Below are 22,234 nucleotides of genomic sequence, written 5' to 3'. Positions count from 1 at the left end.
TGGCTCATTTCAAAAATAAAACAATTAAATAGTGGAGAACAGAAGGGGAAAAAAGGCTTTGCTCAGCATATTTAAAATGTGTGTCTGTGTCTGTGTGTGTGCGTGTGCGCGTGCGCTCGTGCTCCTGTCCCTCTACTTCGCGCCACCCACCCACAGTGCCAGGCGCACCCCCCAGGAAGCTGGAGGTCGAGGCGGTGAACTCCACGGCCATCCGCGTCACCTGGAAGCCCCCGCTGAGGGAGAAGCAGCACGGACAGATCCGCGGCTACCAGGTCATCTTCTCGCGGCTGGAGAACGGCGAGCCACGCGGGCAGCCCAACATCCTGGACGTGGCTCTGCCGGAGGCGCAGGTAAACCTGGCGCTCACCTCAGCTCCCCCCCCCCCCCCCCTCAACCCCCCCCCCCCTCCCCCTTCTCCCATCCCTGTCTCGCTCTCTCTCTTTTCATTTCCTGTTCCTCAGCTCACCCCCCCACCCACTCACTCCCTTCGCGCGCCTTTCATTCTCTCTCTCTCTCTCTCTCTCTCTGCCTCTCTCTCTCTCTCTCCCTCACATTTCTTTCCATTGCACTCTAAAAATCCACACTTCATTTCCCTGCCTCGTCAGGTGACACGTGTGTCCTAGTTTCCTCATGCGGTTCTTTTTTCGTTCTCCTGTCGTCGACTAGATGTTCCGCCCTTCTTCCTCCCATCTTCCACTCAACACGTGACATTTGACTGAATTGCCCACGGCATATAACCCTCACCCCAGTGTGGGATTAGCAACCGTAACAAGCTCACATGCTAATTCTAATAGCTATTCAATATTTTACGCATGTATTACAATTGGAATAGGGGCTTATCCATATCGATGCCCCCTCTCTTTTGTGGGTTTTAGCGGTAATACATACAACGCCGCCTTGTTACCCTGTTTATAAATTAGTGTTATTTTCCCCCATACAACACACTCTGCGCACGCATTAATGCAAGCAGCTGCCGAAACACCCCAAAGCAGAGCGCCGCTCAGCTGAGATGGCTGAGAGATCGTTCGTAATCCTGCTGAGGGATTCGCAGGTTCATGAATATCTTAAAACCGAAAGCCTTCGAAAGCCTCCACCCACCCCCTCAACCCTGCTGTACTATGCGCTCTCTCTCTCTCTCTCTCTCTCTCTCTCTCTCTTTTTCTCTCTCTCTCAAAGAGTGGAGAGACCAGCCAGGAGGCACTGTTAATTCCTCCTCTGGACTGCTCGCCAGGAGCAATGTTTGTGCAAACACATTTGCTCGCCTGACCCCCCCCCCCCCTGTCCCCCCCACCCACTCCTTGCAACCCCACCCTCCGCCAGAAGTGTCTCGTTTAAATGAGCAGGCGTTCCCTGCTGCCCCAGAGAAGTACTACTAAAAATATGCATGAGCAACACTTGTGAGGAGCATGAGTTGATAAATGCAGCAAATGTAGCGTCGTTAAGGGAGATGACCAGCGGGTTGCTGGTTCAGATCTCAGGCGGCACGCCGCTGCGGCTGTGCCCTTGAGCGGAGGCTATTAACACTCATTTGCCATGGCAAATAACCCCACTGTGATAAACGGACGCCGCAGAGGTTGGAGAGCTGTCAAAAGTCACCTTGGAATGACGCATTGGACGCGGTAGACCTGAGCCATAAGGTGTCTGTTGACACTACAGCTTCTGGTGGGCTGCTTGAGTGATGGCTGGATGATGAATGACATTGCCGTAGGCGGTGACTAATCTCATGAGATTTATCTCGTGAGATTATGTAGATCATACACATTGAGCAAGAATGGAAGCCCACCGAATGACACAGGGGAGATAGGGAAAGGTCCTGACTGATAAAAGCTAAGGGCATTCACACGTTGACCCTAACCAGTTACCCCATCAGACTCCAGACTAAACTCGGCAGTAGTTTTTCTGGGGAGCATGTGTTTTTCCGACATACTAACAGTCGGACAGGCATTAGTCAGACACCCTACCCACAACCGAACCCTAAACCTAACCTAACAGGAAGCCACAGGTTAGCTGTAAACCACAGGTTAGTTTTAACCTGCCACGCATGTCGGGAACCACAGGTTTGTTGTAACCGGCCACACATGTTGGGGGCGACGATGTTGTCGGACTAATGCCTGTCGGACTGTTAGTATGTCTAACCATCGTATGCACCCCGTTTTTATGGCAGGTGCTGCTGAGAGGTCTTTGTATCCGAGTTTGTTGACAGCCAGGAGGAGAGCATCCTATGGTCTGTAAGCAGAACAACAGCACAGGCAGCTTCTGTTTAATAGATGGTTTCTTCTTCTTTATGACAACACCTCTGCTTTGGGCTATGGAAAATGAACTGTGTATGACCCCAGCCATCCACCTGAACAGACAATGTCCTTCATGTCTCATTTGTACCAGGCCAACAGAAAACACACAAACACATTTGACATCCGTCGGAGACCTCTCAGGTTTATTTTCCCCACCCACACCCTGTTGAAAACCGGAATTTCAACCTTCCTCCACCGACACAGTGGAATTAAAAAAACAACAATATATGAACCTCTCTCCTTTTCCTTTTCCACCCTTCCAGTTGGCCCAGAATCCATTTTATGCAGCAACCAGCTAGTGCCTTGCGTGCGGCTTGGTCACCCCTGGTTTGACTCATCCCGACAGATTAGCTTTTGCACGCTAGCTAGCAGCACTCTGTGACCGACCTGTATGGGCCTGCCCAGACAGACCCCATTAAAAGCGTGTGTACGTGCATCCTGTGCATACACACATGCTCAACCGCCATCACTCAGTCCCTCCTTTCTCTCCTGCCTCACTCCATGCCCATTCACGTTCTCTTCCGAAATACAACAGTGTGGAGATAACGTGAACAAACCTGCCCATGGTTCTTAAATCATCCTGGTGGGAGGCATTCCATCTGGATCGCAAGAGTTCATGACTCACCCTAGACTCATACAACACAGCCCAACTTCCCATCCCACCCTGCTGATGGAAAATCATGTGAAAATGTGAAACCATAATCCAGCCAGGAGGAAAGCAGGTGGAAAACCAAACCGAATGCGAGTTCCTTCGCATGACGTTGTCCTGCGGTGAAAGTACCTGACCTACAAGCTCAGAACACAGCGCGGAGGCAAAGAGCTGTGAGCTTGTAGGTCGGCTGTCATGTGACAACGTATGAATGGACTGGAGCTTTACCTGTGGTTCCCACAAAACTCACACCCAGCATGCCAGTCACAAGCCCACTCTAATGGAGGTCTGAAAAATGGTGGCCCCACCCTCTCTCTCCTACACTATCTTCTGCTCGTGCTCTTCCCTTTTCTCTCTCTTCATTTCCATTTCTATCTCTCTTACTCTCTTATCTCTCTACCGCACTCTCTCTTTCACATTCTCATCTTCTCTCAGCCCTCTCTCAGGGCCAAGCTGAGAGAAAAACGCCAGGAGGAGAGCGAGACTTGTTTGCACGTGGGTGGGTTAAGCGGCTCTCTTTACTGTTGAATAGGGAGCCCACACAGCGGCCTTGTTTCAATGCTAAATTTCAGAGACGGTAGGGCACGTTAACCCAATGATGATAACGACCATTCTTTCACCACCCAAACCTCTACCATGGGAGGGAGGGGGCAGCTCAAACCTGATTGCCCAACTAGCAGCCTACTACTACCCATGTTTTCCACGTCATTCACAGACATAATGGTGCGGTAAAGACATTTGGCCAGCTGATATCTCTGGTTCGATACCTTTTTGTATCGTTTGTCTTTACCTCAATTCATTCTTCCATTCTTTTCAGGGTACAGTCTTTTGTTCCACCCATACAATGTCATGTTTGAGCGCCCACACGTGCACGTTTGCGCGTGTGCGTAGCATCTGAGAGCGCACTGTGCTACGCTTGATTGCGTCTATAGCCTTAGCAACCTCAGGTAGAGTTCAATAGGAGCAGGGTATAAAGAAATACATATAAAAAGATAAAAGCACAAGAAAGGAGTGCAGAGCACTGTGGCCCATTCCATTCCATCAGTCATGACAGCACCTTCTTTTCCTCACCAAACGCATCTCAATGCCCCCTGTCGCCCGCCTGCCTGCAAGTCACAACGTCTCCCCGTTTCCCCACAAACGAATCTTATCAGCAGTAATGCAATGTGTTTCTGAGTTTCACAATTTGAGCATTTGAATTATAAAATATAGATGGGGAGGGAGGGGTAATTTAACACTCAAAGTACTTTATTTATTTTGCTTTATCAGAAAGAGAGCATGGCCGCGATTAAAAATGCGATTATAATAGTGAATGCACTCCCCCCCCCACAATGCGCCTGCCACCCGCATCTCCTACCGAACGGAGTCCACAGTAAACAAATTAAAGCAATTAGGTGCGGCGCAAAATGTTTTTCGCGGGTGTTAAGCAGCAGCTGTGCTCTGGAGGCCCCCCCCTTATGTCATGGGACCATGAGGCAGCACTTTTTGACGAGGCTATTCTTCACCAAACAGCCACTGCTGAGACCACATTAATCTATTCTGACCTGAGATCAGATTCATACGAGGTTTCCGCCGGACACACACTGGTCTGATGAACCCATTCTGACCTGAGATCAGATTTAAAAAATGTCAGTCGCTCTTCGATTTTTCAAAAATAGCAGACCTACAAGCTCGTATCGCGCCACTCGGTGGCGCGATATGAGCTTGTAGATCTGCTATTTTTAAATAGCTAAAGCATAACATGATGCTGACACCAAAATGGGTGCCCGGTCAGAATGGGTTAAAAAAACCAGACTCATTCTGCAGTGATAAAGACCCATCCTCAGAGAGAAGCAGAGAGGAGCATTTCATTTGCCAATTAGTCCACAGAGAAGCGACACTGATTATGCAGCCTTTGTTTTCAAAGATGTAAATGTCTCTGAGTCAAAGACGGGAAGTCAGAGAGAGAGAGAGAGAGAGACCAGGAAGGAGACGTTCTTCTTAGCTAGCAGCCGGATGGTGTTGAGGTGGTAAACCACTAGCGGTCCTGTTCTGCGCCGCTGAGGGTTTTGATGATGTCACCAGGGCCAGCGTAGCCAGCGCTGATAATAGGATTTCACGCTTGGCACCGCCGCCAGAGCCAAAATGGGCTTTCACTTCCCCCTCAGGAATCACTCAGCCAGCCAGCCAGCAAGGAGAGTATTTTGAAAACACTCATTGAATGGGGGATTTTCATATATATATATTTATATATATAAAATACCATTTTACACTGAGTCTTTGGTGAGAAAAAAGGGAGAAACCCTAGTTTCTTCTTTATGTCTTTGGTGAGATAGTCCGAGCGCTGAGCGGGGGTGTTAGCTTCCTTGACGTTTTATTGAATTCATGACTAAGTGAGTAACGGGGGCCGAGGGTAGTGCACTGAATCTATTTAACCTTAAATCAGTACCGTAACTATGAAAAAAATCTATAAAAAAAAAGGTCCCATAAGCCCCGCCGCTAAACTCACGATTCCCTTCGCTTGAACGTTTGATAACCCCACCAATGTGCCTTCCTTCATTCATTCCTTTCCTTCCATCTTGCCATCTCCTTTTTCTGTGCTGCATGATTGTTGACACATTACATTCATGTATCGCTGGAGTTGGGGGAAAAAAAGGAAAAAGGACCGCAGGTTCTTTTTTTTTCTTTTTTTTCAAAAATGACCCTGCCTGTTGTGCTTGACTCTGATCCATGTCTCCACCACCACCACCCCCACCCCACCCCCCTGTCCTGCATCCTGTTGTCTTGTCTTCTCTTCCCCCCCTCATCAGTGGAATATTGAGGAGTCCGAGGAGCAAGTGAGTATCACCAGCGTGTGTGCTTCTGGGTTATGCTGCCGGGCAGCTTCCTCTGCGAATTTGGGAGCACTCTGCGTTGGGTGTGTGTGTGTGTGTGTATTTGTGCTCAAGTGTGTATATCATGTGTGCTCCTCTTGGGTTCTGTGTGGTCTCTATGCGTGTGTGTGGTGTGTGGTGTGTGGTGTGGTGTGTGTGGTGTGTATGTGGTGTGGGTGTGTGTGTGTGTGTGTGTGTGTGCATTCCGTTGAGCTGTGCGTTTTCATTTGCTCGCCGCCGCGTGTGTGCAAAGCTCGGGAACGTTTCTAACCACAATTACAGTGTGTGCCTTTAATTGATTTTGTATTAACTCTGTGTGTGTGTGTGTGTGTGTGTGTGTGTGTGTGTGTGTGTGTGTGTGTGTGTGTGTGTGCGCGTGTGCGTGCGCGTGCGCGCGTGCGTGACTGATTGACTCAATCAAGCATGACGGTTTATTTAACCTATTGATCATTTTAAACAGCGCTTATGCCTCGTACACTTTGCCATTATAGAACAAAGTCCTGGGAACAGCTGAATGTTCACAGGTGAACCGAGGAGGTATTTTTCCTCTCTAATCCAACATAGGCCGCAGTTAAAAGGGGCTGTATGTCACTCCCATGGTGTGATGCTGATGGTAATCATGCTCTTCGTAGACTGCTGTCTCCCCTACTGTTCCAGATGACACAATGACTGTGTGAAGTGTGGTCTTATATTGGCCCCCGCGCATCTCCGAGATTGCCACCAGCCTTTCATGTTATTTTCTCTGCACTTGGATGGCAGCTCGCAGCTGTCACATGCTCCTTTTCTGTAAATGGCGTATTACCTCGCCTGGATGTCATATTGCACCAGCAGAAATGCTAAACCCACTAACCCAAGTCACATGCTATATAGAGACCTGCCATGAAGATAAGAGAGAGAAAGGACGGAATAATAATACAAAATAAAATAAAGTGTCTAGCTTTTAAAGCACCCCAAAGTGTTTTATTTCAGCGTTTTGTTTGATTACCCTATCTGTGCAGCCTGTGTTGTAGTGCCTGGCCCGTCGGTCTATCCAGGCCTGCTACGTGTGTTGTGAGGGCCTTGTCCTGTCACAGCCTGTTACTTAGGCCATTCAATCTCCATAAACGCCAACATATAGGTCCATCAGCAGCCATGTCTCCCACTGCTGTGTCCTTGTGCAAGACACTAAAGCCCCATCCGAGCACTTGCTGTAAAAATGCATTCTAGTTCAGTTACATGAAAACTTTTTTTACTTTTAAATTGACCTGTAGGAGATGCTTTGAGTTTTATCAAACTGAAACTAGTTAATATTCCTGACATGTACTGTCTGCGAAGGCAACATCACTGCTTTATTCAACACCAGCAGTGACCAGCTGTATTTTCACCCCAGGTTCCACTTATTTTCCCATTGTTTATTCGTATGAATCAGAGCCATTGGGACAATACGGTACATTTAGATCTATTCATCCACAAAATTCAGTTAAAAGCACAGCTGCACAGTTTCTCCAGGTTGCCTCCAGCTATAACCCCACGTGCACTGTGAGCATGGGCTGCTGATGTTTTTCCTCTAATGTTGGTGTTCATTAACACCTGACAGATAGAGCTAGACTATACATTTGATAACTCCTCACCAATTATTTCCATAGCAGTGCTGTGAAACTAGGCGCCAACGTGCCAAATGAAGTGGGACTGGGGAACAGACAGAATGTCAACAGCCATCATGCTAACGTGTTATTTTAACCTGTGACATATTCGCAGGAACAAGTGTCTTGAAACAAGTATCTTTCTGTTTGCTTGAGGGGAAGTCACGCTGTCATGAATTCAATTAGCAAACTCACAAAGCACATGTGTGCAGGCACTCGAAGGCTTCACTCACACCTTCGCATCTAGCATACAACATTGATGCATGCTAGATGTAAGCAAAGGGTTTGTTTACATCTTGCCCCAATGCATTTCCAATGGAAGTCACATGGTTTGACACAACATTTTTGCATCAGTAAACAAGTCTCATACAACAAGCATACATCAATCTGTTGTGCATGTGTTAGTCAGGCCTTAGGCCTCACTCACACCTTCGCATCTAGCATACAACATTGATGGATGCTAGATGTATACAAAGGGTTTGTTTACATCTTGCCCCAATGCATTTCCAATGGAAGTCCAATGGTTTGACACAACATTTTTGTTGTACGGCTTTTGGCTGTGTTTCGACTGCCCCCCTCCCCCTCATACAACAAAAATGTTGTGTCAAACCATGTGACTCCCATTGGAAATGAATTGCGAGCTTGCATCAGTAAACAAGTCTCATGCATCAGCTACAACAATCTGTTGTGCAGGTGTGAGTGAAGCCTATATGAGAAAAAGGAATTTACTGCTATTGCCATTGCCTATGCGAGTAAGGCTAGTGGTATATATGGAAGCCAGTGGAGAATAATTCATTTCTATGCTTGATAATCATGGTAATACCCTTCAGTGCTGCTCTAAGCACTTGCTCCAATTGGAAACTTTGAAGACTTGCCTTTTTCCCCCCATTCTATTTTCCGCTGAGTTTCAAATGTAATACTAGACCCACAATTTGACCTTGCCAGAATGGGGATGTGGGGGAATCTCTTACGGATCCCACACCACTGAGACTCTGGAAGCCATTTTGCATGATTAAAGTAATGAGACGTCTTCCATAAAGTTAAAATGGCTTTATGATACAGTAATTCAGCATTCTCTCCCCCCGGTCCCCTCTGTCTCTCTCTTAACCCATTCTGACCGGGCACCCATTTTGGTGTTGGCATCATGTTATGCTTTATCTATTGAAAAATAGCAGATCTACAAGCTCATATCGCGCCACCGAGTGGCGCGATACGAGCTTGTAGGTCTGCTATTTTTTGAAAAATCGAAGAACGACTGACATTTTTAGAATCTGATCTCAGGTCAGAATGGGTTAATCAGACCCAGTGTGTGTCCGGTGGAAACCTCGTATGAATCTGATCTCAGGTCAGAATGGGTTAAGGGCTAGTGTGGGAGCACAGAGTGCCCCTTAAAGAGTGACGCTTTGTCAAACAGAGCTGGGTTATATAGACTGCTAAATGTGCTTCCGCGATTAGGAAATTAAACCTTCATTAGTTAAAGAAATGGCAGTGTAATATTCAGACATTACTGAGAGGCTTGTGAGGAGCCGGTGGGCACTGGTGCATTAGTCCTCTCTGTAGCCCCACCGAGGCACACACACACCTACAGCATGTGTGCTGCTCAAGCCAGGCCCCAGGCTGTAATGCTTTTAGTTCTAAGTGGGTGATTGTGTACAAAACATATGTACATAGGTGTGTGTGAGTGTGAGTGTGAGTGTGAGTGTGAGTGTGAGTGTGAGTGTGTGTGTGTGCGTGTGTGTGTGTGTGTGTGTGTGTGTGTGTGTGTGTGTGTGTGTGTGACACTATTTAAGAGAGTCAGTCAGTCCTGCAGCAATTGAACAGTGCATTACCACAGTCTGTTTGCTGTTTGTCTATCTGTGTGTTAATGACTGTCAATACCAGCTACCTTGTCTGTGTTTTTGGCTACAGGCTGTTTGTCGAGCCCATAGTTTGCATGGGATCCCAGTGGACTTGTAGATAAAAAAAAAACCCGTCAAAATCTAACTTAGATGGAACCATGGAAATGTAGAACAAAGAATTCAGACAATGTTGAATTAATCTAGAGATGCTTATGAAGAATTTTGCTGTCAATGTGGTTCTATTATTCATCCCATTGACGCATGTGGTGTGGTGTAACAATGGACCCACATGGCATTGCGTGGTATCATTTAAAGCATCTTGTGTTTGAGGTCCGCTGGACATAATCCCATGCTTATCGATGCTGTTTTGGTTCATTTGTTGGTTAACCATTTTCCTGCGTGTGTGCCTTACCGTTGGGCTCGGGAGGTTTTCTCGACAAAGAAAGTCTCTCGACTGGCCCCGCACGCTGTAAAATCCGCAGTGTCAATTGAGCTAAAGAGAGGGAAGTAATGAACTCTGTCAGAGTTGAATTAACACTCAGGATTTTGCAGTGTGCTTGTGGTGGAGTGCCCGTGAAGCCTTTCTCCATTACACACCTCTAATGTGTCTACCTGTTTCAGGTGAACGGATCAGGGAAACAGCTACAGGTGGATGGAGAGGGGTGTCTAACCTTTTTTGGGGGCGAGGGGATGCTGTGTGCGTGTGTGTGTGTGCGTGCGTGTGCGTGTGTGCGCGTGTGTGCGGGCGATAAGTGCTTTTTGTGTGAAGGGTTGGCATAATTTGTTTCATTTGGAGTCTACGGTGGTGTCCCTCAACTGAAACTTTTTCCCTGTCAAATTCTAAGCCTTTGCTGTCACGCCCCATTTCACAGGAGGCCATCATCGGAGGATTGCACTCCGAGACAACCTACTCCGTCACTGTGGCGGCATACACCACCAAGGGTGATGGAGCACGCAGCAAAGCCAAAGTTATCACCACCACAGGCGCAGGTAAGAGATGGGAACCTATAGTCAAGCTGGCGTGGCAGGTTAGTCTTGTGATTCGTCCATTTGCCAACATCCATCTTTTCTTTTTGTTTGACACCTTAAATACTAAAAGCCTCTCTCATTCAGTAACACTGACTGCCAGATTTAATCCTCTATTCAGGTGCTCTTGAGCAACGTTCTTAATGAAAACTTTACTTTTATTTCATTTCATTCAACAACACCCAACTCCACTGCCCCCCTGTTTGTTTCTAGTGCCAGGCAAGCCCACGATGATGATAAGCACCACCATGGGGAACACGGCACTGATCCAGTGGCAGCCCCCCAAGGAGATGGTGGGTGAGCTGATGGGCTACCAGCTGCAGTACAAGCGCACTGAGGACGAGGCCTTCACCTCCCGCGAGCTGCGGAGGATAGACGACCACTACACGGTCACCGGACTGCACAAGGGCGCCACCTACGTCTTCAGACTCAGCGCTCGCAACCGGGCGGGCTCGGGCGAGGCCTACATGAAGGAGATCAGCACCCCGGAGGACGTTCCCTCGGGCTTCCCTCTCAACCTTCGCGTGACAGGCCTGACCACCTCCAGCACCCAGCTCGCCTGGGAGCCTCCGGCGCTGCCGGAGCGCAACGGTAAGATCATCCATTATGTGGTGGTGTACCGGGACATCAACAGCCAACAGAACACCACCAACCGCACCATGGACACGCGCATGACCATCCAGGGACTCAAGCCCGACACCACCTACGACATTCGCGTGCAGGCCTTCACCAACAAAGGCGGCGGACCCATCAGCCCCAGCATCCAAAGCAGGACCATGTCTACGTCGCCAGGTAAGAGTCGCGCATAATGGCACGCATGCATACTCACGGAACTATTGAGTCTTTGGCACCTCGTTTGTTATTCAGTCTTGCTGAAAATATGAAATTCAAACAGTTATGACTTCATCAAGGTGACATGAATACTAGCCAGAGAAGTAGATCGTCTTTAATGTGGATTTAATCCCCAGAAATGTTGAATTAAAAAAAATATGGATATCTGGTTACTGTAATTATTTAAAGAAATTAAAACACTGTGGTATGCTTTGTAAAATGTTCTGCAGTAATGTCATGTACTTGGATGGACTTATAGTCAATCCATTAAACATGCAATTAAATAACAATTGTATGTTCCATTGATTGTATAATGTTGACAGTATCTAGTGTTGTGGTGGTTATGCAGTGAACCAGATTGGCTTCAAAAGATAATCATAAATATCAATTTCCAAACCCCTCCAAATCATCCAGCCCTAACTCTGTAACGGACTGTTGTTTGTTTACTAGTGGGTTTATGCTTTTTACTCCCATCTTGCACTTAAATTCATATTTGAACTCTACTCAGCATGTTCAATGTGACCGCTGAGTGCAGACAAAATAACTTCTCAAGAATACTGGAGGCTTTTCTACATTTTTTTTTAGTTTCTGCATTTTTTTACTCTTTGGCACCTTGTCACTTTTTGTTACATACCTCCAGATATTGTTTGATAACCAGAGTGTTCAATATCGAACAATTTTATATACATGGGTGCCTTTTCAATTATTTGCATGGTTATTAATAACCATATGCATCACATAATGTCAATCTATAATTAATCTAGACTTACTATAATCCATAATTAATTTAGACTCCTTTCCTCAGTTACCCACAGGAATGCATGTTTTCACACCGCTTAAATGATGATTAATTTAGTGTTTATAAAATGTGTTTATTGGAGACCAATTGCGCCATAACACACACACACAAACACACACACACACACACACATACACACACACACACACACATACACATACACACATCTAAATGTCGCATAAGCACCTGTCTTTGACTCAGCACACAATGGACCCGTTTCGTCCTTTGTTTTCCTCACCAGGCCATGCTGAACAGTATAGTTGTGTAATTATTGATTTAGAGACTACTAATCTTATTACGCATATACGAACACACACCGCATTGATAGCATGCAGCTTCCTCTCCACTCTAAGCAGCTCCTATGTTCCACCACCTCATGCATTTTATGATCTCATGAATGCTAGAATCTGTTATTTATCACCAGATGTGCGTGCACCAGGCACACTATTTTTAAGACACGACAACAATCCCGCCCTCTCTGCCATATACATTTCATGGCTGTTACATATTTCATTGGTGTAAAGAGAAGGTATAAATAGATGGAACAGGCTTAGGGGGATAAAAGCTATTTTTAAAAGATCGGTAACCAGGCGTGAATGAGATCCTAGATTGTGTTTTTTCCCCCCCACCCCTCTCCACGCCCTCCGTAGCTTGTCGAGTTTGGCCATTAGCTATAGCAAAGTCTCACATTCATCAGCAGGGGTTATTCGCTGTGTGAAATTTGAATTACCCAGCTTAGTAAAGATTACACTCACTTTGCAGCATAACATGCACTACATGCTTTACGTGTTCAACAAATGCTCTCTTCTTTTCCTGACCACGTTATCCCCGTAGCATTCGCCACCAGTTTTGGCGTCAAAGCAGTCATGAAAACGTCGGTCCTTCTCACCTGGGAAGTGCCAGAGAACTACAAGTCCCAAGTGCCTTTCAAGGTAAGTGCTAAGCTGCACCAGGTGGAAAAGCTATGCCTAGCGTCGCCTGCTGGTCATGTTTCCATTCCATTCATCTCCCAGTTGACAATAGTTACCATGCATACATAGGTATAAACTGCAACATACATAGTTTTGGTTTAATAAACCATTAGATAAATGATATTTTACCTTCAGCAGCCTCACAAGTAATTACATTACATAGTGGAAGATCATTTTGAATTGGTAATAATATCCTTGTTATGCTCTCTGTTATATATTATATCAAATTAACAAAGGAGCTTGAGCTTTTCTCACTGGGCTGTGAAGAGAGACAACCATTGGAAGATGGGTGGAGGTTTTCCTCCCCTTTTGTATTTGAGTCAAATTCCAGAAGACTATTCATTTGTGAGACTGTGAATAATGTGTGCAATAATGTGTCAAAATTATATTAGATCTATTCCCACCTCATCGTAATGGGTCACATATACGGCAGTGTGAAAAGATGCGAGGTGTGGCTGCCTCCCTAAAGGCCATACAGTATATTACTGTGTGTGTGTGTGTGTGTGTGTGTGTGTGTGTGTGTGTGTGTGTGTGTGTGTGTGTGCGTGTGCGTGTGCGTGTGCGTGTGCGTGTGCGTGTGCGTGTGCGTGTGCGTGTGTGTGTGTGCGTGCGCGTGCGTGCGTGCGCTCGCGCAACATGCGCACCCAATGGTCTGTGTGAGAAAAGGATGGTGAGAACAAGAGGTTGCATATCTACTCTAGTGTGTGCGTGCATGTATGACTGGCCGGCTGAGAGAGAGATTGAGTGAATGACAAAAGCATGAAAGATTGCACCTGTCAACAGTTCATGGGGTGGCGGTGGCTCAGGGGTAGAGTGGCTGGATGGTAACCGCAAGGTTTGCCAGTTCAAACCCGGGCTCCCCCAGAGTTAGTGTCAAAGTGTCCTTGAGCAAGACTCTGAACCTGTTATTGCTCCCGATGTGCTGGTTGGTGCCTTGCATCCGCCGCCATCAGTGTATGAATTTGTGTGTGAATGATTTACCATTTAGTACATATACTGTGTGCGTGTGTGTGTTTCTGCGTGAAGGCAGCTGTACTAACACTGCAGGTATGCGTCTCTCTCTCTCTCTCTCTCTCTCTCTCTCTCTCTCTCTCTCTCTCTCTCTCTCTCTCCCCACAGATCCTGTACAACCAGCAGAGTGTGGAGGTGCAGGGGAACCTAAAGAGGAAGCTGATCACGCGGCTGCAGCCTGATACGGACTACTCCTTTGTCCTGATGAGCCGGGGCAACAGCGCTGGAGGCCTCCAGCAACAGGTACCGTACCGTACCGTACCGTACCGTACCGCCTTTCACATCATATACACTAGCAGCCTTTCACCTGACCTGGACACCTGCTACAGGGACCTAGTGTCTCAGGTGTTTGACATGACACGTAGAGCTGAGTAGTAGAAAAGGTTGAGTTTCTTTTACTCAGACGGGATTAACACCTTAATTGCCCAGAACGGAGATCGGAGCAAATAGCTGGCCACACCAATTTACTGGTTCCAACTGATGACGGGAAGTGTTAACAACTGAAGCCAAAATCGTGACGCCCGGTGGAAGTGCTTAGCATTCAAAACATCCCAATGTTGGGTTTTATCATATTTTAAATTAAATATATATTTTTTAAATTGACTATTGACATACTTTGCAACCGAGTGTCTGATGTACCGGGAATGCTGGGTATTGTAGTTCTCTTACGCCAACTGATTTAATTTCAGTGGTGTGAAATGTCTGGGTTTTGTGTCATGGATATGTTGAATGCAAGACATCCTCATAGAGAAATGGAAAAAAAGCCCATGAGGAAAATGAATGTCTTCCAGTTGTTTTAATGGACATGCCAAAGAAAGGCAGAGGTAGAAAGGCAAATCTAGGGTCATCTACTCAGCTCTGTGACTTGGGTGGTTGGGAGCAAACCAGCAACCTTTGTTTGTTATAGGCTCTTAAAAGACTATACTGACTGCCCTATGTCCATCCTAGGTGTCCATCCGCACCGCCCCAGACCTGCTCAAGACCAAGCCTGTGCTCTACAGCCAACAGCAGACCCAGAGCAACAAGCTGACCATCGATCTGCCCAAAGTCCAGACCAACGCGCAAGTCAGGTCAGTACTGAGTGCACATTAGAATACAGGTGAAACAGTATAAATCAGTGGTTCTCAACGTGGACTCCAGAGCCTACATTGTTGTCATAAGTATTTTGTGGCTATACACCATATACTGTAGAGTAAATGATTCTAATGCAGCAAAAGACCCCCCCTCCCCCCATCTGCTATTACTACACTGCAAAATCCAGTGAATCAATTTACCACGTTTTTTTACACACTCTGAGTTAAATTGACATGCAAGGATTTTGCACTGTCACCAAAAAGCACTTCATCAGTCAGCCCAGAGCCCGGCACAGGGCACGCTTCCCTATGGAACTTTTCTCATTTTGTCCTGACTGTTTTTTTTTCTTCTTTAATACAAATCTTACAACGAATTTGGGGAAAGTTCAACCCACAAAGTGCTAAGGTTTGAATTAAATGCGGCCGAGTCAGTCACGACAAGGCTTTTCCTGGCAGTTTGACAGCCTTGAACTCAGGTAACTAACAGTGCTGCAGCACAGCACAGCAATAAGGACACACGCTGACCTGAGGTCTGTGCCACTGCTAACCACATTTCAACACTTGAAACTTGAAACTTTTCCAACTCAGTGACATGAAGGCTGATGATTATAGCAACTTATCACTTTCGGTCCAATTGGGTAATATTTTCTTTTCTTTTTTGTGTGCCTGGTTGAAATTGCCAGCAGCATTGCATCTGACCCCGACAGGTGGTCGCTGTCTGAAACTGGCTTATCATCTGAAACACACACACACACACACACACACACACATACAGCTCCATCAGTCCTGGAGGATGTAAGGCAGAGTTGCAGCTGAGCGTGGAGAGAGCAGAGCCCTGATTGGTAAAAAGATTACTGGACTGGCAGGGATCCAGCACAGATTGACACGTGAAGGGTGCAGGTGATTGGGGCGATAGGGGTGGAGTAGGCCTGAGGGAGAGATCTTGTTATACATGTCTTCTACCATCTCCGACACTTGACTGACCGTTGAATCACAGAGTTAGAGACACGGGAGACAGTATTTTCTCCACAAGTGATTTCTGAAGAGAGCAGGAGAGGAAAAACTTAAGATTGGTAGAGAGAGAGAGAGTCAAACTTACAGACACAAACAGGGGGCAGCACACACACTCACACTTCCTTTTGCACACATACACAAAAACACGTACACACACACAGTCACACGCACACACACGCAGAGCTATCACAGGGTGCGTTCTATTAACCTACAGGAATCCTACGGGGCTGTGTATTTGATGAAGGCTTGTCTCAGTGGGATATGGCTGTTTGTTCCGGAGCGAAGCGGCAGATGTTCTTAGTGATTAGCCATTAATTGGAGAAAGCAGTGCCAATCTGCTAGCGTTCGACCTTGTGTCAGAACCTCCTTGTATCACCAACGAAGTTTTGAATTCCAGCCCAACCGACACACACACACACACAGTGAGATTATGTTGTGCTTAATATCCTTACTTTGTTGTTAATACACGTGGCCATCTTCCTTCTGGCGGTGTCCAGAGATTCAGCTCCAGTGTGTGTTAAGTGAGATCTCTGTTTGCCTTGGCAGGTGGTACTTCATCGTGGTGGTGCCCATGTCCACGTCGGCGCGTCGATGGGAGAACCCGGACGAGATGGACCTGGATGAGGTGAGTGACGGCTGACGAGCAGTTACGTTACGGTCAAAGAAGTAGTGTAGGAAGTCTGCTTGTTGCAAAAGGGTAATGGATTTTCTTTCTTTTTACATGAGTTGGGCGTTGTCATGTTCTTTGTGCTTTTTGCCAGCCGCCTCGTAGCATAGAGGTCTAGTGACTCGACTTTCAGTCCATGCCTCCAGGGTTCGAATCCTGCTTGTGCTTCTATTTTTGTGCCATGCGCAAACAACCTTTTTATTTTGGCTATAAAGTAAAGTTTTAGACCGCAACACAGTCTTTGAAGTTAGGGTTAGAGTTTAGGGTTCGGTTAGTGTTAGGGTTCAGAATTAATACATGTATCACAGTATATTTCAGAAATGCATGAATCAGATGGTAATTCTGTCAGAAAGGCAGTTACCAGACTGGTCTTTCTGTCAGAAAGACACCCCCGTGGCTTCTGCGTTCGGTGCCACTCAAAGTGAGGGAAGCCTTGCCCCCTAGTATGTATTATGTCAGAAGCAGTCGAGGGCTGATTTCCCCCTGCTGCCCTGTCGTCGGTCAACTAGCCCATTCTGACCTGAGATCAGATTCATACGAGGTTTCCACTGGACACACACTGGTCTGATCAACCCATTCTGACCTGAGATCAGATTTTAAAAAATTCAGTCGTTCTTCGATTTTTCAAAAAATAGCAGACCTACAAGCTCGTATCGCGCCACTCGGTGGCGCGATATGAGCTTGTAGATCTGCTATTTTTCAATAGGTAAAGCATAACATGATGCTAACACCAAAATGGGTGCCCGGTCAGAATGGGTTAGGGTCCAGAGGGCCCCGACGGCTGCTGTAGATGTCCGGGCACCTAAGCTGCTAATCCAGCCCGATCTATCTCTCTCCCAATTTCCTGCAGTCTACTGTACACTATCAAATAAAGGCAGAAAAAGGCCCAAATTATCTTATCTCTGGGTCCAGACAGTAGGACTGGATAGAACTACTTGCATGGCCATGGCCTGCATACTGTGCCCGTCTGGGGTTTTCAAAGCATTGTCTGAGTTTTTATGTGAAGGATAAACACGGCAGGATCGAGCCTGCCGTGTTAATAATTCATCTATAATTGCACATTCTGTATATTCTGTATATTGCATGCTGTCTTATCTGATTTAGTTTAGAACGGGAACAATAGATATAGAAATATGCGCATTTTTTTTAATATACTGTAGAAGGCAACAACTGCAATGGTCCAGCCCCACTTCAAATAGCCTGGTGAACTCTGAGATTGTGTATGTGTAGTATATTATGACTTTACGTTCTGTCACATCATACTGTATATTAGCTGGTTCAACCCCTTTTCCCGTAGTCATTCTTAATCTTTTCCTTTCATGTGTTTGCACATTCAAAACAAAAGTTGCACACCACGCTGATAAAGATTTATGATTTTATTATTCCATTGAACAAAGCCGGCCTGTGTCTGCCGGAGGGGAACTGCGGCTAAATGACACGCCTAAATATTAATAGCGTCATTTTTAAGTAAAAGTGTAAGGCTTGGATCATAGTTTGGAGGCTCCCAGTAGAAATAAGAGCGGAGACCGAGCGTAGAGACTCGAGACTCCCTGAATCATTAAGCAGAAGCAGGCCAGTGTCTCCTCCCACCAACATAATGTTTTAATAAAGCTACAGTCAGGGGCAATGTGCAAGACACCATTTGACGGAGAGAAACAAACTGCATATGAACCCCACAGACAATGCTGCGCTGCTGGAGGCTGCTGTTCATTTATTTAACAGGCCCGTTACTCGCAGGGCTCAGAATGAGAGTTGCTGGAGTCATCACCAACTGTGCTCACACTGTATTGTCTGAGGACATCAAACTGCATCCTTGAGCCAAACAATATTAATATAGAAACTAGTCTCTTTCATGGAGGCATATAGTCGTACAAGCAAGATCTCCACGGGTGGCAGGTGTTAATGTTCAGGACTGTAGCACGAAAGGTCGCGTTTCAATCAACAGCTGTTCTCATCAAAGCGAGGCCACGTATGAGTGTGATATATCTCTATGGCAAATGTAGTAACAAAACCCCAACCGCCAGGAAATTGGGGGGTGGGGTGGGGGGGGGGGGGGGGGGGGGAGCAAGCAAATAATCACCCTGACACACACTGCCACCCACCAGAGAGTAGGCTATGAGAATGCTCTGAGGCGTTTAGTGCTAGATTGGATGGGCCAGAGGGAGGGGAGCTCTTGTTTTGTTTCACTCTCCTCAACTGAGTAAAGAATGGTTTTACGTTCATGACTTTTTATTTTATTTTTTTACATCATTTGAAAACAAGACAGCAGACGCGCCATTAGCGAGGCCCAGAGGCGAGCCGCTGGCTGAGTGAGCGCCTATGTCGTGCAACTAAAATAAAAAGAGCAATTTAATTAGTACACTGCAGGTTAAATAAAGTATCTTCTCCCTTTTAACTATGATGTTATACCCCGACTGATCCAGGCGCACTTTTTTACTGTTTTAAAGGGCCACTTCACCCCTTTTGCAACCAGATCTTATTTTAATGATGTTTGGGAGACAAGAAACACTTTCCTGGGGTTTTTATGTGGGTAATATGCGTTTTTAGATATTTCACTATGTCAAAGTCTCCATGGGCTCCATGATGTCATGGACACCGGGCTCACTTACTTCCTGGACTACATGTTGTCTCAGTAAGATAGCCCTCCCCCTATCCACAAGGAGGAGCAGTGGACCAAAGCATTATGGGGATTGTAGTCCATGAAGGAAATGAGCCCTGTGTCCATGACATCATGGAGCCCATGGACACTTTGAAATACTGAAATATCTAAAAACACAAATTACCCACATAAAAACATAATTAAAATAAGATCTGGTTGCAAAAGGGGTGAAGTGGCCCTTTAAGTTTTAACATTATTGACGTATAAGTCTCCGGTGAGCACCTGGTTGTCTCTTTGTCTCTGCCTTCTGACCACTGGATAACCTTTGCCCTCTGGGCCCTCCTCTATCTCCCACAGCTGATGGAGTCGACCGAGGGCCTCATCCTGAGACGGAGGCGTAGACGTCAGCTGGACTCAGCCAAGCCCTACGTTGCTGCCAAGCTGGCCTCCCTGCCTCCGACCTTCACCCTGGGAGACGAGAAGACCTACAACGGATTCTACAACAAGCCACTGCAGCACCAGCAGTACCTCTGCTTTGTCGTGGCTGCACTCAAGGAGCAGGAACAGGACACCAACGACAAACATGTAAGATGCTCATTACATGTGCGCGCACGCAACACCACGCACGCAACGCAACGCACGCAACGCACACACGCCACGCACGCACGCACACACACACACAGAGCTTTTTCTTAGTTTGTATGTCCTTCGCGTCATTTCACTTCGTGTGCCCTGGCTCAGGGTTGATTTCATTAATGGAGTTGTCAGGTGAAACGGCAATGATTAGTTTTTAATTACTGCATTTAGTCATTTACTGTAGATTGTTAATTAGTTGATTCAAGGATTTAAATGTTTCAGCTAGGGGGAATCTAAACTGTGCTGTGCATGGAAATCAATAACCTTTACATCTTGCAAATTACACTGGTTCAACTTTATCGTGTGCTCAGCCTCCAACGACTCTGTCCCTTTGCCCCTGTCAAAAATTACGACGTCTCTTCTTGAAAAGGCCATGCCAAATTGCTGCCGTTGTTGTCTTTTACTGCCCCCACCCCCACACCAACCTTCGGAACATCACTCCCCGTAAAAGTCAGTGCCAGCGCCGAGCTCACGTCTGGCCCTCTTATCAGACGGGACAGCAAGATTCCTGACTCCCGCCACTGTTCTACAGAGACTAGCGCGGGTTCTCTTTATACAGCTCAGAATACTACAGTGCCTGCTGTCCACGTTGAAGCCTTGTAGCGCTTGTCAAAGAAGCATGCCTATAACACGGAGGGTCAGTCTAGGAGGAAACCTCACATTGCAGGCAGCAGTGAGAGAGAGACACCGATTGCTCTGGGCGCTTCCATTGCCCACCTCATGCATATTCATTAGTGGCTAAAGCCTTGGCCAACCTATATATGCCGCCTGTACAAACATCCCCAATGACTGAATCTCGCCCGTCTCTTCTGTCATGTATTTTATTGTTTTTATACACATTTATCTCTCTCTCTTGCTGCTTCTCACCTTTGACTCTCCCGCTTTTTCTTGTTTTTTTCCTCCTGACTTCTGTCCTCCCTCCCTCTCTCTCTCTCTCTCTCTCTCTCTCTCTCTCTCTCCCTCTCTCTCTCTCTCTCTGCCTCTCTGCCTCTCTCTGTCCCTGTTCCTTGCCACCATGGCGAGTGCAGGCGGGATTGATTAGTGCGACTGAGAGTTAAGGGGGAGACTAAGGTCTGGCCAAAGGGCCCGCGGGAGCCCGTAAAGTGGGCCCTGATTCCCATGAAACGTAGCCTTTAAGTGTCCCTAAAGCCCCTCCATTAATCCCCCCCCCCCCCCCTGGAAGAGAGGAATGGGTAGCAGTGGACAACGGAGAATGCAGTAGTTCAAGCCTCATGCACTTGACTTCAAAGGATGCTTAAAATCGTCATTGCTGCTCCATGCTTTCCGCCTTGGCTTATGCACGGGGATATACAGTGTGTGTGTACGTGTACGTGTGCATATATATATATATACCACACACACACACACACACACACACACACACACACACAGTATATCAGGCTGATCAATCTCACATAAGAGATAGGATCAGAGCTGGTCTGCTGAGGTGGACGTTATAGGAGGTCATTCCATTGATCGCAATGACACACACACACACACACACACACACACACACACACACACACACACACACACACACACACACACACTCACACACTCACACACACACACACACACACACACACACACACACACTCACACACACACACACACACACATTGCTTTTAACTTCACTCCTTCAATACGACGCATCAAACTACATACATAACTTACATAAAACAGACTCTCTCAGACTTGAGACTCTACTGCCATGGAAACTAAACAGGCGACCTATCAAAACTGTGGGAGTATCTACTAGTGCCACTGCTACCACATGCGCACTACTATAGTAAATAATGTCTTTGTTGCCTCTCATTGCCTCTCATAAGTCCCACACAGGCACTCTTCCTCATCCAAAGCCCCTCACCCCCCCCCCCCCCCCCCCCCTCCCCCTGGGCATAGATCAAACAGGACCACCTCGCTGTTTAGTAAGACCTCACGTACGGTCCAGCAATATATATATAATATCGACAGCCAATAATCAGTCCACGTAGGGTTCAGTGGGGAGAAGGGCATGAGGAATGAGGAGAGGGATCATAAAGGAGAGGAGGAGAGCGCACGTGTGCCTTCATGTCTCCCCTTTCCAAAACCCGAGGCATATAAACAAGCCGAGGGGAGTGTGAAATGGGATGAGAGAGGCGTATAAACAGTATCATTTAAAATGATAAAATACAGAGGAATAGGGCGAGGAATGAAATGCTGTGTGATGTGTGTCAGAGAGGAAATGAGGGAGACAAATATATGGCTTTTTTCCATGTCCCCTCCATTGCTCTGATGGTGAGATGAAACGCAGAATGCGTGGAAGGCTACCGTGGCGCGCTAATGTGCCGCCTCTCCCTTTTTATGGGCAGTATT

The 22,234-nt window shown here is 46.7% G+C and overlaps 1 protein-coding gene across 6 annotated transcripts in view; it reads left to right on the top strand.

Moving 5' to 3' along the window:
- ptprfb (protein tyrosine phosphatase receptor type Fb) overlaps positions 1–22,234 on the top strand; it is a 197,943-nt gene that overhangs the window by 134,339 nt on the left and 41,370 nt on the right. For 4 of the 6 annotated variants that reach the window (XM_083783083.1, XM_083783084.1, XM_083783086.1 and 1 more), the window contains 9 exons: positions 157–350; positions 5,730–5,756; positions 10,125–10,242; positions 10,492–11,070; positions 12,743–12,840; positions 13,999–14,133; positions 14,839–14,960; positions 16,524–16,602; positions 19,601–19,828. In XM_083783083.1, coding sequence (XP_083639209.1) covers positions 157–350; positions 5,730–5,756; positions 10,125–10,242; positions 10,492–11,070; positions 12,743–12,840; positions 13,999–14,133; positions 14,839–14,960; positions 16,524–16,602; positions 19,601–19,828 — 1,580 coding nt within the window. The remainder of the gene's footprint in view (positions 1–156; positions 351–5,729; positions 5,757–10,124; positions 10,243–10,491; positions 11,071–12,742; positions 12,841–13,998; positions 14,134–14,838; positions 14,961–16,523; positions 16,603–19,600; positions 19,829–22,234) is intronic. The other 2 variants (XM_083783087.1, XM_083783085.1) reach the window with 1 other exon arrangement.

This window comes from Protomyctophum parallelum (assembly GCF_964188405.1).
Source record: "Protomyctophum parallelum genome assembly, chromosome: 14".
NCBI lineage: Eukaryota > Metazoa > Chordata > Actinopteri > Myctophiformes > Myctophidae > Protomyctophum > Protomyctophum parallelum.
This window is presented reverse-complemented; position numbering and strand designations above follow the sequence as displayed.